Source organism: Microtus oregoni, unplaced genomic scaffold (assembly GCF_018167655.1).
Source record: "Microtus oregoni isolate MIOR12 unplaced genomic scaffold, Mior012 000016F_ref0000370, whole genome shotgun sequence".
NCBI classification, from domain to species: domain Eukaryota; kingdom Metazoa; phylum Chordata; class Mammalia; order Rodentia; family Cricetidae; genus Microtus; species Microtus oregoni.
Window position 1 is genome coordinate 11,029,378 of NW_024543075.1, and position 17,414 is coordinate 11,046,791.

At 43.3% G+C, this 17,414-nt stretch overlaps 1 protein-coding gene across 1 annotated transcript in view; it reads left to right on the forward strand.

Moving 5' to 3' along the window:
* Positions 1–17,414, forward strand: part of Adam12 (ADAM metallopeptidase domain 12) — a 321,067-nt gene that overhangs the window by 228,688 nt on the left and 74,965 nt on the right. The window contains exons 9-10 of the mRNA XM_041666564.1: positions 5,557–5,622; positions 6,929–7,000. Of these exons, the coding sequence (XP_041522498.1) occupies positions 5,557–5,622; positions 6,929–7,000 (138 nt within the window). The remainder of the gene's footprint in view (positions 1–5,556; positions 5,623–6,928; positions 7,001–17,414) is intronic.

Here is a 17,414-nt window from a genome sequence, read left to right on the forward strand (position 1 = left end):
CTTTCCAAGTTTTAGCTAACAGTCACCTAACTTTGAGCTAACAATATACCTGTCAACATTCCATGAAGATGATTCTTGGTGTATTCTAACCCATCCATCTACCTTTCCTTCTTTCCTTCCTTCCTTCCTTCCTTCCTCCCTCCCTCCCTCCTTTTTGCTTTCCAGCACTACTTGGGCCTCATGCACGCTAGGCCAAGTGTTCTACCACTGACCTACCCCCTACCCCGCTGAATCCTCCAAGTTTAAACAACAAGAGTTCTGTTCCATTCATTTGCCCCTTCCTATCATTCTCTTTATACCTGGCCAGACTGTCTATTTAAACCATTCTCAGCCACCCAGTTCTGGACTTTGCCCTGTCTGGCCAGATTCTCTGTCATGAGATCCAGTCCCCTTTCCCCTTTAATGATTACCAAAATGGTCCATGTAAAATGCCCGAAACATTAGTTTTTCTGCCTCCTCACAGAAAGAACTCTCCCTTTACTTGCTATTGTTCACCTTGACATTGATGCTCAAGGAATGAGGATGAAAGTCTATCTGGATTCCAGGATCTTAAAACTACCCAGAAATTCCAGGGGTGGTGGTGTACCCCTGAAATCCTAGCACTGGAGGGTGGAGGTAGGGATGAAGAGTTCAAGGGCATTCTCACTACATAGCCAATTCAGGGCATCCTATTTCAAAATAACAAAATGAGGCCAGGAAAATAGCTCAGTCAGCAAAGTGTATGCACGTATACCTGAGTGTGAGCCCCAGAACTTATACTAATACATTTTTTTAAAAGCCAGACATGCTGATTCTATTTTGTAATCCCAGCTCTGGGAAGGTGGAGACAGAAGGATCTCTGGGGCTCCCTGGCCAGCCAGTCTAGACTTTTTGGCAAGTTCAGTGAACATTTCTGTCTTAATCAAAGCAAAACAAACAAAAACAAAACTAATCAACCAATAGCAACAAACCTATGAATGATGTCCTGAGGAAGAATACTTGAAGCTTTCTTCTGTCCTCCACATACCTGCACATATGAGCACATGAACCTACACACACACACTCACATGCACATGAGAGGGGCTATTGGGGGTAGACAGAGAGAGAGAGACAGAGAGAGAGAGAGAGAGAGAGACAGACAGAGAGAGAGAAATATCCCTAGGAGCAGCAATAGCATCTCAGCTCTGGAAGGGTCCCTCTTGCATTCCTCCTGCCCCACCTCTCTTGAGTGACAGACTCAAGAGCTGGCATCAGAGACAGTCTCTCTAGTCCCTCTCGTGTTTATTTCACTCTTCAAACATGCCTGCTTTTGAGTCCAGACCCCAGCTAGGATGTGACTGAGCCAAGCCTCACCCATCATAAACAAGTAGAACATTTGCATTTTGTTTTCCAGGCTCTTGGCTTTGAGTACCTGGTTGAATGCCTGTTAGCCACATTGCATGATTTACAACTTGACAGTTTAAATGATGCTCACATGTGCTCCCCTTCCATTTAGAAGTACAAACTTGCTCTGTGCTTGCTGACTGTATTTTAATTCTCTGAGCATACACAGCTCCCTGGAACCATGATTGGCACCATCATCTCCAGTCCCATTGACATGGAGAGAAATGAGAAAGCCTGCTAATTTGGGAACGTAAGTGAACCTTTAAATGGAAGGGGAAGGCATGGATGCCAGTGTTGTTCACTCCGGCTCCCACTCTTGCTTGGACATTTCCTATGATGGTCTCCCACAAGAACTTACCCTAAACTGTGAGCAGATAATAAAGATAGTACAAAAAATAATTTTCCAATAGGAAGAATACTTGTGAGTTGTAGGCACCTAGAAAATCATTTTGGAGAGCGCTGTGGTGAACGGGCAGAGCAGAGATTCAAATTGCATGCCCATCCCTTGCCTCACTATGCTGCCTTTTATTCTATACTTTAAAAAAAATCAATATAACTGCAGCTAATTAATCTTGTTTATGCAGTGCGTCAAGCACCGTTGCTCTTCTCCAGCATCTTCCCAACCTGCCCCCCCCAATGTTAACCATCTCGGTTTCTCTGCATCTTCCCAACCTGCCCCCCCCCCAATGTTAACCATCTCGGTTTCTCTGCAGATGTTTGCATTTTTCTGCAGGGAGCACCAGGAATCCATCTGATCTAGGCAGTCACACTGGCTATCATATAAAGCTGAGCTGTTTGTCACTTTTACAAGGCTCTATGTTAGATTATAGTGAGAGCCCCATTTGCTTCTGGAAGGCGGAGGTGTCGTGGGTTTCTCTTTGGGAATTTTTAAGTCCAGCCTAACGTATCTTGGTACTGGGCTCACCTGCCTGAACTCCTTCCCTCCCCATTGCTATGCTTGCACAAATGGAAACAGAAAGCTTGAGAGGTAGCTCCATTTGCAAGGTGCCCGCTGCCCACACATGTGGCTTTAAGGGCTAACCCTGGCATCAGATGAGCTGGATATGGTGGTGCGTGCTTGTGATCCCAGCACTCTAAAGATGGAGGCAGGGAGATCAGGAGTACAAGGTCGGCCTCAGGTCCATAGTAAGTTAGAGGCCAGCCAAGGCTCCATGAGACCACATCTCAAAGCAAGCAAACAAAAAGAATAGCAAAGGATTTTAGTAGCCACCTTAGTAAGCTTTGTGAGAGAGACAAAGGCTAAATCTGCTAAGAAGAAAATCAAACTATGCATCCCAATAGCAGAGAAACGAATTGCTTTAGGAAGGCAGTGAGTGGCCTTGGTCTTCTCCATCCCTATATCTCCAGTACCTAACCCACCATGTAACACACAGCAAGCTCCCAGAAGACACTGGGAGATAAGCAAATGTCTGCCGATGGTCTGGCCATCAGAAGACAGGATTGCTGTGGAAACACATGGGTACCCTGGTCTTCCCTTGCTTTCTTTGACTGAGTTAAGCTCTCCATGCCAGGCATTACAGCAGACTCCTCAGAGGGTACTTTCAGAGGTCTCGGAACAAGTTCCTCTTGGGTACCTTGTCTCTAACTCAGTCCCCACCTTGGAGCTGAAACTCAGAGACTCGGGTTCCTGCCTGGGAACAAGCTTTTGCTCACAATCCTGCAGAATGAAAATCCAGTCAAACAAGCACTTTCCAATGCTGCTGCCCATATCACAAATTTAAAATATATATATTTTTAAAACTGGACAGCCTAGATAGGTAGAGATCACATGGAGGTAATTTAAGCCTCTCCTTCAGGGAGTCGGCCCCTCCCCTGTGGCTTTTCATTACGATGTGGTTAAACTTCTCTCTGAGCATGCAATTCTCTGAATTCATGAGAAAATGTGGATTCCTCTGAAAACTGCAGAGACAGGAAAATTGTGTTCGTGTGTTTGTTTTCATTATCTGGGATTGTGTGTTTTCTAAATGATGGTCCCAGGCCAGTTGGAAATGTCCTCTGGTCATAGATTTCACCCTCTGCAGTCTGAAAAGTACAAAAGCCCAAGCAACCAGCCCTTTTCCGATGGGTTTTTCATGAGAGATTAATTTATTTCTCTATTTCCACAACCTTGTTTTTGTCTGCATAATTAGCTGAATTTGTTCATGACTGAACTGGGTATTGTAGGGGGAAGAGGAGAGAAGAGGAGAGGAGAGGAGAGGAGAGGAGAGGAGAGGAGAGGAGAGAGAAATTGATTCCCGGGAGCTGAAGAGATGGCTCAATCAGCGAAGTGCATTCTGTTCTGTTCAGCTCCCCCAGCACCCATGTTACAGAGCCAGGCGCAACAAGCAAGCACCTGCCACCCCAGCACTGGCAGAGGAGTGGGGACTGCTGGGTCCCAGGGACTCCCTGGCAGACAGACCTAACTGAAACTCCCAGTTCACTGGGAGATCATGTCCCAGAAAATCAAGGTAGAGAGAGTTAGAGGAAGACACTTGTCGGCAACCTCCGACCTCCACCTGCATGCGTATACATGGATGTGCATGCACACATGTACCCCTTCAAGAGCACACATGCATATACATGCATACATCACGGGGAGGGGGGAAGAGAAAGGGTGAGGAGATTTCGATTTCTTTGACCCCTCGGTACAGAAAAAGCTTAAGGCGCTCTCGTTTCCAGAAGTGTCTCATTTTGAGCCCACGGTGGGGGGGGGGGGCGGGGAGGGGTGCTGGCCTGAGCTCCCAGCTCAGGACCGTGAAACCTGCCTGTACATACAGTTACCAAGCCTGACAGTTTCTCCTTGCAGCGCTGTAAAAGCGTGAGAAATCATACCTTCCATGGTACTTTATTTCCCTTCCTCCATGAGGTTTCCAGATTTCTTCGGGGACACCTAAATCCATGAATCAGCACAGCTGGGCAGCAAGCGGGAACACCACGATAACACAAACATTTTTCTTGTAAAAATCTGTTAGGAAGATTCCGGCCTGGTGGAGATTTGTTTTATGAAAGATGTTTCCCTCCAGATTATGTGACTGGAAACCTGATTCAAAGCATGCCTCCATCCCTTTTGCTTTTGTCTGGACTAGTGGTTGTAACATTGAGTGTTCAGCTCAAGCCCTGTATGAGACTTAAGTCATAAACCAGCAATTTCGGTTGGGAGGACCAGACACGAGATCAACCCTCCTCTTCCCCCAACCGTGTGTTACTGCAGAAGCAGAAAGCTTTGCTTTTTTGTTTTCAATGTTTGATTTTGGAGACCACCCTCCACGAACTGGTTTATTTCCCCTAAAAAAATGCCTTTGGGATCCTCCCAGTAATTTACAGAAGAGTGAAAATGTTTTCGGAGGAAGCTCGATTAAAATGTAGCCTGCCTCAGAGGCCATCTTGTTTGGATGTGTGTATCTCTACCGCTGAGTGTCCCTCTCCTGCACCCTGACAGCTTCCATATTCTTCTCAGCCGTTCCACGCTTGCCAGCCCTAACCCTCACATGTCACAGTCTTAAAAATACTGCTGCTTCTTTCTCTCTCTGCTGCAAAAACCTTTGAGTTTTGTCTCGATTCACCTCCCCTTTGCCTCTCAGGCTTCCCCTGCTTCAGACTAGATGTTTAAATGATTGGCCACAAGCATCCACTCCCTAGAAAGAACTAGGCATTTTCCCAGGGAGATCGCAGATTTCTCTACAAAGTGTATTCTCCACTGCTCTCCCAAGATTGTGGCGCAGATGTACCTGGGCCATAAAAGTACAAGAAACAGTGACAAGCTGGACTCCGGTGTGTCTTCAGCAAACTTCCTTATCCTTGTGGAGTCTGCAACAACACGCCTTTGGCTGGCTCTGGTTCTAGAATGTTCTTTGGAGTTGGTTAGGTGTTCCTTTTGCTTAAAAATGACCTTGACTTCTTTTGAACCCACAATCAATGATTCAGCGAGAATGTTAAACTCCTTTTTAGGATTTCCCACATGAAAGAGGAAACCGGATCACCCCAGTTGTGGCTTCACAAAGAGATCACTGGGGCTGGGAGTCAGTTTCTGGATGATGGTACACAGCCACAAAGCCCACGGGAGGAAGACTCTGTCCTCCAAATATCGTTGTTGTCTTGTCTATTTTTATTTTTATTGTCTGAGAGACATGAGCGATGTGCTGGAAGCCCCGGGGAAGTATTAAGGCAAACTAAACTCTCGCTTTCTTTCGGCAGCATAAAAGAGAGACCCTTAAAATGACCAAGTACGTGGAGCTGGTGATTGTGGCAGACAACCGAGAGGTAAGGGCCTGTGAAACTTCTCAGCACAATTGATTTCAAAAAGAAGCATGAGGAAGCGCTTAGCCAGCTAGGACTCACTTTCCCTCCATGGTCAGTGTGTTCTTAAAAACCATGGGGACGAGCATCAAAATTGCACTTTTCCAATCTGGGGAAGCACAAACTATTTAACATGTATCTAGTGTAATAAAATAATTGCAAAGTATACACCCCCCCAAAAAAATGCAGTGTTTCTCTGTGGCTAAGCTCGCTAAGAAAGGGGAAATATCTAGGGGGAGTTATAGGTGGCTTTCAATTACACTCTGACATTTTGGGGAAAGTTAGATGTATCTTAACCTGAATGAATGAATGAATGAATGAATGAAGACGTGGTAGAGAAATCCTTCCTTCTTGTGATATGCTTTGTACCGTTGATTTTTTTCTTCCATTTCATTTTGAATCAATTTTCCTCAGATTATCTTCCCTATGGTTTCTTACCATCCCATTAATGTAGTATAAATTGGTGGCATTTTTCTCCTAAACTCATTCACCATACATCAATGAAACCAGCTTGACAATGTCTCAGAAATCTCATCCCATTCTGGAAGGTCAGCTTAGAGGAGAGAATGGGGAATTTGTTAACTTTTTTTCCATTCTCCGTCTTGGACATGTTGTTATGAGCTTTTCTTGCTTCTCATATTTAATGTTTAAAAACAAATCTAAAGGAAATTTCTCAGGAAGTTAAAATCCAGCTGATGATGTGAAAAGTGGCCTTGGACAGCCTTCCCGTTGTCCATTTTCTCCTTGCCAAAACATGCCCCCGCCTCCATCATTTATGAGGCTGGAGGAGCTGCAGAAGTTAGTGCATGAGTCTTTGGCTTGAGCACATGCACACCTATTGTAAGAATCACAGGGACTCCCCAGCTGGGAAACTGTCTGGCGTGATGTGAGCTCCTACACTGTAAATGTGGAGACCCCCATCCCCTCCAGAGTACAGGGTGTCACCAAAGCCCAGGACTTTACATCTCAGGATCTGGGAAGAGGAATCCTGATTGGTGTGTGTGTACACATGTATGTATATGTATGTATGTATACTCTTTTATGATTTATTTTTATTTTATGTGCATTGGTGTTTTGCCTGCATGTCTGTGTGAGGGTGCCAGATCCCCTGGAACTGGAGCTACAGACAATTGTGAGCTCCCATATGGGTGCTGGGAATTGAACCCTGGTCCTCTGAAGAGCAGCCAGTGCTCTTTACTGCTGAGCCAACTCTCCGACCCCCTGACTGATATTCTTACCGTTATTAATGCTGGCATTTCAATTTGTTAAGTTTCAGAGGCAAGGAAAAGATCTGGAGAAAGTCAAGCAGCGGTTAATAGAAATCGCTAATCACGTTGACAAGGTAAGTCCCTTAACAAGTAATTAAAGTCCTCAAATTGTGTCAATGTTTGGAAACAAGGTTGGGAGAATTAAGTGATCTTCCTCTAATTGAGCAGAGGCCAGAATCTATCTCTGCATCCTGTGCTGATGTCTGAGTGTCCGGTCCTCCAAGCAGGTGCTTTCCAGGACCTGGGCAACTTTTAGGAGACTCCAGCCCTAGCTGGTCTGGGACTATGGATGCCTTGGGGAGTCAATTTCCTCTAGGAGCTAGTCTTGTCAGGAAAGGTTCTAGCCTACGAGAATTCTGAACAATACATCAGATAAAATCCCACGAGAGTGGGTGCACTGAGCCCCTGAGGATTTGGTAGCTGGGCCTCTTCTGGGTTCTTCAGTGTGAAGGTCACGATGTGTAACGGCGTAAATGAATGCAGACAGAGTGTAAAAATATATATATAGCTTTAATGTAGAAATAGACTTACAGAACCACCGTTCCCGCGGAGACCAGGAAAGCAGAAGCGAGAGCTCAGAGCTTGCTCGCCAAATTTATAGGCAGACATTAGCCCGAGGCGAACACGCCCCTTAAGGGGCGGGACTTATCCCTACATCTCCCCTTTTTGTCTAAATAAGACAGAACTAAACCAAATACAACTACATACAATAACAACAAATAATAAATACAACAAACAATATTGAGAACAAAAGCTTTGCTAAACATTCTATCTCAAGAAGTCCAAATAATGTAAAGAGTAACTACAATTATATAATCTTCAACTCAGTCAAAGATCTGAGAAGGGAATAAACACTACTCAACAAACGAGATATATCCAAAATGTGCAACAATTGACAGAGACAACTGACTACCTGGGCAATCACCCAAAGTCTCATTTGCAACGTTGAGTCAACCAATTTTGGCTAAGGCCTAACATAACTGACATACCATTATTAAAGGCAAGGAACTTTTCAAAACTATCTTACCCTGTCTTGGCAGGATATGACAGTCCTGTTTTATCCATTGATGCACGCTCTGTGTCTGTGTCAGTGGTTGAGGTATGGGCATTTCTTTGCCCAAAGGCCAGTTCTGCCAAATAGAAAGGCTCCAGGTGGAGTGTTTTTGGTGCTCAACATTTTCTCGGGAATAGAGCGGTGTTGCCAGGAGCAATTGTGTCTCACTATCACGAAACTCTGAGTTAGATTAAAGGCCATTTTCTACAGCTCTTTGAAGAGGTTGAAGATTATCTATCTATACTGAGTATAATCTCTATATATCTAAAGAACCTGATTAGTCTAATTATAAATGACAAACTTAGATGACAATTAGTCTATATAATTCTCAATATCTATCTAACTTAAAGAATAAGACAATAAACGACTGTGAAACAAATGAGGACAATGACCTCCAAATATAAACAATGTACAAATATACATTGCAGTAGGTAAATATATATCAATACACAAATATTATATAAGTATCTTAATCAGAGGTAGAAATGTACACTGCAATATGGTAAATATATACAATATATATATATATCAATACAATATATGTCAATACATAAAAATGTTTTAAACAGAGGTAGAAACATGCATGCGTACAATAGTCAATATAATTTAACTTTGTATCAATATACAAGAATCTATACCAATATATTTGTCTATTATCCCATCATCCCTCTTTTTTTTTTCTTTCAAAATGATCCCTGAGCTTATAAAATTCCTCCCCCAACCCTCAATCATATACTAATTATAATCAACCCCTAAATGATGTCCCTAAACCCAAGGGCAAACTTTACTGGGAGAGGGGACGTCGTTCTCTAGAACTACTTCCAGCTGTCATAGGGGCGACGTTCTTTCTGGGGGATCCTGTGAAAGTAAAATGATGGTTAAATTTCAAGATAATGTCTTTTAAAATTGCAAATAGTCTCTGAGTATTTTCGTGCAGGTCTGGCCAAAATGTTGTATAAGATGTGCACCATTTCAGCTAACCAAGTTGGAACTGTCTTGTGCAGCTGGTACCAAAAGCAGGTCTTGTAGTAGCGCTATCAGTATCATGACGTCATATCAAGCAGGTGGAGTTGTTGTTATGGGGCCCCATCTTCTTCCTGGAAACTTCAAATGTCACTTCAGGAAAAACTCATTGTTCATTATGAAAAACTTAAACATTAATCATATAGACATATATATATATTCAATGAAAGACATGATAGATATATTCAATGAAAAGTATGATAGATATGAAGAAAAGCAAAGATGTTTTCTAAACTCATATTTCTTTCTGTCCCATATCATGGCTCTTGACATGAGACAGAAACTCCAGAAACTCTGGGTTTTTCTCTTACTAACAGGCTTGGAATTGGAGAGGGACTGAGCCAGAGTCCAACTTCAAAACCAGCTTTATAAATTTAGAAATATGGTTTAATATTACTTACACAACCCATTCAGTTTTCTTGATATTTCCTATTGGGCAGGTATTTTTCCATCTGTCAGTATCCAAACATCCAGGGTCCCTTGAATTTCTCAAAGATGAGTGTTTTCCTGTGGAGATAAGAACAGAACCCTGCCCCCATTCTATATGTTTTTCTTACCACCTGTATGAATATCATCGTTGTGGATGAGTTGTCATTTCTCCTTTCCAAGAGGTTTCTCCTCTTCAAATAGAAACTTTATTAATTTTGATGGTATCCACAATTTTTCTTCTCCTGTGGAAACAAGAGCAAAACCCCTTCCCCAACGTAGCACATCTCCTGGCTTCCACTGAGAGGTCAGCACATCTTTGAAATAAATCGGTTGATTTAGTTCAGCAGACTTTTCCATTATCCAATGTCTTTCTGCTGCTGTCGTTCCTTTCTCATTAGCGTTAAGAAAATTCAAGGTTAATAAAGCATTATGTAATCTATTTCTGGGGGTATTTTCAGTCCCTTTCTGTTTGTTCAGCATATCCTTTATAGTACGATTTGATCTTTCTATAACTGCCTGACCTGTAGGATTATTTGGTATACCTGTAATGTGTTTTATATTATAATAATCAAAAAAGCGTTTCATTTTCTTAGATACATATGCTGGACCATTATCTGTCTTTATTTGCGCAGGTATACCCATGATGGCCATAACTTCCAATAAATGTGTGATTACTGAATCAGCCTTTTCTGAGCTCAGGGCAGTAGCCCATTGAAAACCTGAATATGTGTCTATGGTGTGGTGTACATATTTTAATTTGCCAAATTCTGCAAAGTGGAACACATCCATCTGCCAGATTTCATTCCTTTGGGTGCCCTTTGGATTAGCCCCTGCAGGCAGTGGCGTTTGGTTATAGAAAGAGCAAGTAGGGCATTTCTTTACAATCTCCTTAGCTTGTTGCCATGTAATTGAAAACTCTTTCTTCAAACCTTTGCTATTAACATGATGTTTTTTATGAAATTCAGAGGCTTGTAGCACACTACCAATCAATAATTGATCAATTTCTGCATTACCTTGTGCTAGAGGACCTGGCAGACCCGTATGGGATCGGATGTGTGTTATGTACATAGGGCAAAGCCTGTTCCTGATCAAATCTTGAACCTGGAGGAACAATGAGGTTAGTTCAGTATCATCAGGTATAAATTAAGCAGTTTCAATATGTAAAATAACTCTTTCTGTGTATTGTGAATCTGTAACTATATTAATAGGTTCTTTAAAATCCCTTAGCACCATAAGAATGGCATATAATTCCGCCTTCTGGACAGAAGTATATGGACTTTGTTCCACCTTATCCAAGTCTTCTGATTTGTAACCTGCCTTCCCTGATTTATTGGCATCAGTATAGAATGTACAGGCTCCGGTTATTGGAGCATCACGGACGATTCGAGGAAGAATCCAAGAAGTTCTCTTTATGAAGTTAAGCCGCTTGCTTTTTGGATAGTTGTTATTAATGTCTCCCAAAAAATTAGCACAAGCTCTTTGCCATGGTTCATTATCTTCCCATAATTTCTTTAGTTCATCAGCAGTGAAAGGCACTATAATTTCTGCTGGGTCTATGCCTGCTAGTTGACGAAGTCTCAGCTTGCCTTTTATAATTAACTCAGAGACTTTTTCCACATAAGTTTTCAGTTTCTTACTTGGTTTATGTGGTAAAAAGATCCATTCCAAAATAATATCATCTCTCTGCATTAAAATTCCTGTAGGAGAAATTTTTGATGGTAGTATGACGAGAATACAATCGAGCTCTGGATTCACCCTGTCCACATGTGCCTGTTGTAATTTTTCCTCAATCATTGTCAGTTCCTTTTCTGCTTCAGCTGTTAATTCTCTGGGACTGTTTAAATCCTTATCACCATCCAAGGTTTTGTTCAAATGAATTATTAGATCAGGTGTTATTCCAATAGCTGGTCGTAGACTGGAAATGTCTCCTAACAGTCTTTGAAAGTCATTAAGAGTCCGTAGGCGATCTCTCCTAATTTGTGCTTTTTGTGTCTTAATTTTTTGCAAACCTATTTTATAACCTAAATAATTAACAGAATCTCCCTTCTGAATCTTTTCAGGAGCTATTTGCAATCCCCATTTAGGTAAAAGTATCTTTATTTCTTCAAACAGTCTGTTCAAGTTATCCATGTTTGAATCGGATAACAAGATGTCGTCCATGTAATGGTATACTATAGATTTGGGGAATTTCTTGCGTATTATTTGCAATGGTTGGTTCACAAAATATTGGCACAGGGAGGGGCTATTTAACATACCCTGGGGGAGAACGGTCCAGTGGTACCTCCTCGAAGGTTGAGAATTGTTGTAAGTAGGCACTGTGAAGGCAAATTTTTCTCTATCTTCTTTTTGCAAAGGTATAGTGAAAAAACAATCCTTTAAATCAATAACTATGAGATTAAATCAATAACAATTAACTTTTGGTAATAAAGAGGGCAAAGGAATTCCAGATTGCAGAGGGCACATAGGTTGAATAACCTTGTTGATGGCCCTGAGATCTGTCACCATTCTCCATTTACCTGATTTTTTCTTAACCACAAATACAGGAGAATTCCAAGGGCTGGTAGATTCTTCTATATGTCCAGCATCTAATTGTTCTTGTACCAGCTGTTCTAAAGCCTGTAACTTTTCCTCAGCTAAAGGCCATTGCTTTGTCCATATTGGTTTCTCAGTCAACCATTTTAGAGGCAAGGCTGTTGGTATCTCTGAAGGGACATCAATTGCTTGTTCTTGTACAGCCCGAATGGCCGGTTTTCTCCGTTTGTAATATCTTTTAATATTATTCTCAGAAATATAGGCTCTAGATTTAGCAGGAATGTTAATTTCAGTATTCCATTGTTGTAATAGGTCACGACCCCATAAATTCATTGCGATATTGGCTACATATGGCTTTAATTTTCCTATTTGTCCCTCTGGCCCTATACATTCAACCCATCTCGTGCTCTGCCTTACTCGAGATAGGGTTCCAATTCCCAGGAGCTGAACATTTACATTCTGAAGAGGCCAATATGGATGCCAAGATTCTGGGGTAATGATACTTACATCAGCACCTGTGTCCAGCAGGCCAGTAATAAAAATGCCATTTACACACACTCTCAGTTTAGGTCTTTGATCATTTATAGAAGTTTGCCAAAACATACGTAACTTATCTTTCTGATCATTATTGCTTGTAACAGTAGGCATGGGGCTTCCTAATTGTCCTGATGAGGCACGTTCTCTGCAGAAACTGGATATGACTGAACCATGTTTGCCATGGGGGCCTGTGAGGCCCCCCCTCTCATGTTTCCCGGCTGTATCAGGTTGCCTTGTCTATCTCTTGTAGACCTGCATTCATTCGTCCAATGTCTGCCCTTTCCACATCTTCTACATAAACCTGAAGGTTGAGTCCTCCTATTTCTGTTATTTCTAGAAGATGTATTATTATTATTATTATTTCTGAAAGATGCATTATTATTATTATTATTATTTCTGAAAATCCGTTGTCTACAATTCCTTTTAATATGACCCATTTTTCCACAATTAAAACATTTGGTATTCTGGTGTCTCCTTTTACCATTGGAAATTGCTTCTTCTACCCATGCTTCAGTGCCATAATCAAATGTATCAACATTGAGTGTATGCAAGACCCATTCTTCCAACGGCGCTGATCTGAGCTTTAAAGGACCCAAAATCCTTTTGCATTCCACATTTGCATTTTCATAAGCCAAAGACTCAATCATTATACGTCTTGCTTCTGGGTCAGATATTCCTATTTGTACAGCCTTAGTTAATCTTTGTAAAAAGTCACTAAAGGGTTCTCTCTGACCCTGTTTAACTCTGACAAATGATTCCATTCTCTGTCCTGGGTCTTGTACCCTGTCCCAAGCCCTTAAGGCTGCTGTAGTACACATGGAGAGTGTGTTTTCATCCAAATTAGCTTGTTCCTGAGGATCGGAAAAGAGCCCTTCACCTAGAATTTGATCTAGGGAAATGTCAATTCCCTTCGCTTTTTCCTGCTGTTCTAAGAGTCTAGCCTCTTGCCTGAATAAGCATTTCCATTTCAATTGCGGTCCACTCTCAAGTACCGCAGAGCTCAGCTGGAGCCAGTCTGAGGGGGTTGCTCTGCTTGTCGTGGCCCAAGATCTTAGCATCTCTTTAACAAAAGAGGCTTGCATCCCAAAAGTCATGACAGCCTGTTTTATTTCCTTGAGATCATTCATACGCACAGGTTCCCATGTATCCTCCTTGATGACCCTAGGGTTTTTGGAACCAATCACCTTCTCTGTTGTTATTACTGGAAAGGCAGGTAGAGCTGTAGGTAGAGCTTTGTGGAAATTGTCCCGGAGAGACTTACCCACAGATGTAGTTAAAATTTTCCTTTCTACCCTTTGCTCTTCCTCATCAGAATTTAGAAATTCCTCAATCTTTTCAATTCTATTCACCATTGCCTTCTGCAATGTCTGAATCTCCTGTCCAGAATTATGTTCCAAAGCCTTCATTAAGGATTCTAAAGTATGAAGTTTGTCCGTTAGAGATAACATCTCATCTTTGGACATAATTTTTATGGCATAAACCGTGCCTTCTTGTATTGACAATCTTTCCGTCAATCTGTCATAAGCTTTAAACAAAATCCGATTGTCACATTCAGCAGTTTTGATTCTCTCAGTTAATGTTTCATTTCCTACAGAAAGGGACTGAATCTTATGGTCCAGATCAGCTGTTCCCTCTTCCATAGTAATGAATTTCTCCTTAACATCAGCCTGAAGAACTTCAACTTGATTCTTGAGAAGATTGTTATCAGCCTGGAGAACTTCAAACTGATTCTCGAAAAGATTGTTATCAGTCTGGAGAACTTCAACCTGATTCTTGAGAAGATTGTTATCAGCCTGGAGAACTTCAAACTGATTCTTGAGAAGATTGTTATCATTCTCAATTGTTTTTAAGCGTTCAATCTCTACCTTAAGAATCCTGGATTCGTCTCGTAAAGACTTTATCATATTTCTATTATCAAACCATTTGGTGCCAATGAAAACTACGAATCCCAGAAGGATCCATATATGTGGGGTGATAGACACCTCTTGTAAAATCTCCCACATGGTACAATTAAAAAAATCATTAAATTCTTGAACAGTAATGTGTTCAGACATTTTATTTATAAAAGAAAATTTTTTTACCTGCAAAGATCGGTTCCTGCCAGTGGTGGTCTCTGTGTTTTTGGAGCCTGTCCTAGAACTAGCTCTTGTAGACCAGGCTGGCCTTGAACTCACAGAGATCCGCCTGTCTCTGCCTCCCAAGTGCTGGGATTGAAGGCGTGCACTACCACGGCCTGGCAGGCCTCAAACTCACAGAGATCTGCCTGCCTCTGCTTCCCAAGTGCTGGGATTAAAGGCGTGCTCTACCACTGCCTGGCCGGCCTCAAACTTGTGATCCTCCTGCCTCTGCCTCCTTCAGCAAATCCTACCGGCGTGGGCCACCACAACCGGCCAAGTCACTTTGTAACAGACCAAATCTGACGCTGTGGCAGCTTTTGTTGCAAAACCGCAAGTACTTGAGCTTCTGCTAATTCAGGCAGTGGGGTTCCGCTGCAAAACTTAGCAAGGCAGGCAGAATGGGCCTGTGTCGCGAGTGTGTCTCGGACTCGGCACTGGGGCCGGAGTCACGAACTGAAAAACAGCACCGGGGAGGGTGCTGTGTTAGCTAGTGGGCTACCCGCTTGAGTCGGGGGCAAAATAGCCCGACGTTGGACGCCAAAATGTAACGGCGTAAATGAATGCAGACAGAGTGTAAAAATATATATATAGCTTTAATGTAGAAATAGACTTACAGAACCACCGTTCCCGCGGAGACCAGGAAAGCAGAAGCGAGAGCTCAGAGCTTGCTCGCCAAATTTATAGGCAGACATTAGCCCGAGGCGAACACGCCCCTTAAGGGGCGGGACTTATCCCTACAACGATGCACCAATGTAGACAGGAGGGTGGACCCTGCAGGCTCCTCCATCAGAACCCAGAAGCCGATGTCCAGCTCAGTCACCATTTTATTCTTCATCGATATGACAGATAGCTGCAAGAAAAAGAGTAGAGGAGGGAACGCTTATTTTGCCCTGTGGCTTTGGGGGTTTCAGGCTGAGGTCTGCGGACTCCAAGGCTCTGGGCCATCATGGCAGAGAGGGCGTGGTGGAACAGGGTTGCTCAGCTCATGGTGGTCAGGGAGCAGAGAGAGAGTCAAGGAGAGGCCCCCAAGTGTGTCTTTTCAGGACACACCCTTGTAATCCTTCACCTAGGTCCCACCTCCCAGTAACAGCGCCCTAGTATTACTCCAGCCAGGCAGGAATCATTCGATTCGGTCAGAGTCTTCAGGATCCAATCCCATCTCAATGATCAATGGGAATCATTTTAGAGACCGCTTCCTCTTGGAACAACTGCTGTCGGAAATCCCTCATTGAGAACAAGGGGGACTCCACCACTACTTTCACAAGACGATTTCTGAGGACAGAGTCCCTGGGAATCTGGTTTCTTCTACCACCTGCTGGCCAGGAAATGGGGGTTCTGCCTGACTACTGCGCCTTTCTTCCGGTGGCACTCCTGCAGGACAGAATCTGGACTGTTAGGGGTTGATGGCTCTCATCCAGAACAGGGCTTCTCTCAGTGGATTACACATCAGTACTGGGGGTGGGGGCTCCCAAAGATTCTTCTGACTTCTTGTTTGCTGGTAGAGATGAGTGTTTTCCAGTGTCCTCTAGAGAGTTTCACATTCTGTGTGGCTGGAAGCTCCAGGGCCCCAAGCCACCAGTGGAGAGAAGGCTGAAGTGGAGACACAGCTGAGCTTCTCAGTAGTCACACATCTCCTGCCTATGACAGCCTAGTGGAGAGGCGGGCCTGGATGCAGCCGAACCTCTCACAGCCAGGCTTCTCCGACATAGCCACCTTCTGCACATAGCCGTTTGGAAGGGTTCCACGCCGCCTCTTTCATTTCCAGCAGTCCTGTTCTGTTCAGTTTGAATTTTCAACCTTTCCAGAAAGAGGAAAGCAAAAGTCTTTGCATAAATTCTTCTTCCTCCTCCAACTTCTTGCAGTCCACAGGGTCCTGAGTTCTGTGCATCTGTCAGATATAATTCCTCTGTTTGCCATCACAGCCAACCCATAGCAGGTAGACATATAAAATCCCTTCATCTTGCACCCAAGTGACAGCCCTGCCATGATGCTGTGTGCAGAGGTCTCTGGAGTTACAGATTAGAGCTACTCACTTCCACAGGGGATAGGGTCAAGGGTCATTACAGTTGAGACAGTGATCTTGCGAGGTAGAAAGTGGGTGAGGGGGTACACTCAGTAGGGAAAGGCTTGGTCTGTTCCTGACCCTTATAATACAGTGAGTGGCTCCTTGTGGTTACAGAGCATGGGAACATGCAGATGTATGCATGTGTTTGTGCATGCACACATGCATGGTCATGCCCATGTGTACATGCATGATTGTGTTCGTGAGTGAACACAGTACACACAGCTAGGGTGGGAGCTGATGAATTGGGATTTAGATGGCTCGAAGTCCCGGTTCTTTCTCCAGACCTCTCTTTATCAGACCCTTGAGGTTGGCTGACCTCTGGAGCAACACGTGGCTTTAAAATGTTTCAGCAGTAACTCCTCACACGTCACTGTGTATCCGAAAGTCAAGAGATGAAAGAGAATCCCTGTTAGGGGGCCAGTCCTTTGGGAAAGGAGGGTGAAGTGTGGATCCTGGGGAATATGTCAAGCAGAGCACAGGAATTAAAGCTGAGTTCTCACCGTCCGTGTGTGAAGCAAAGTCCCATCCCTGGCACCGCATAAACTGAGGGTGGTGAAGCTGGCCTGTGATTCTAGTCCTTGGGAGGCAGAAGCAGGAGATCAGGATTCCAAGGTCACCCCTCATCTACACAGCAAGTTGGAGCCCAGCACCAGCTACCTGAGATCTGTCCAAAAAAGAAATGCAGGATCACAGTCGGGCTGGGGTGTTAGAATTTGGTTTGTTCATGGGAC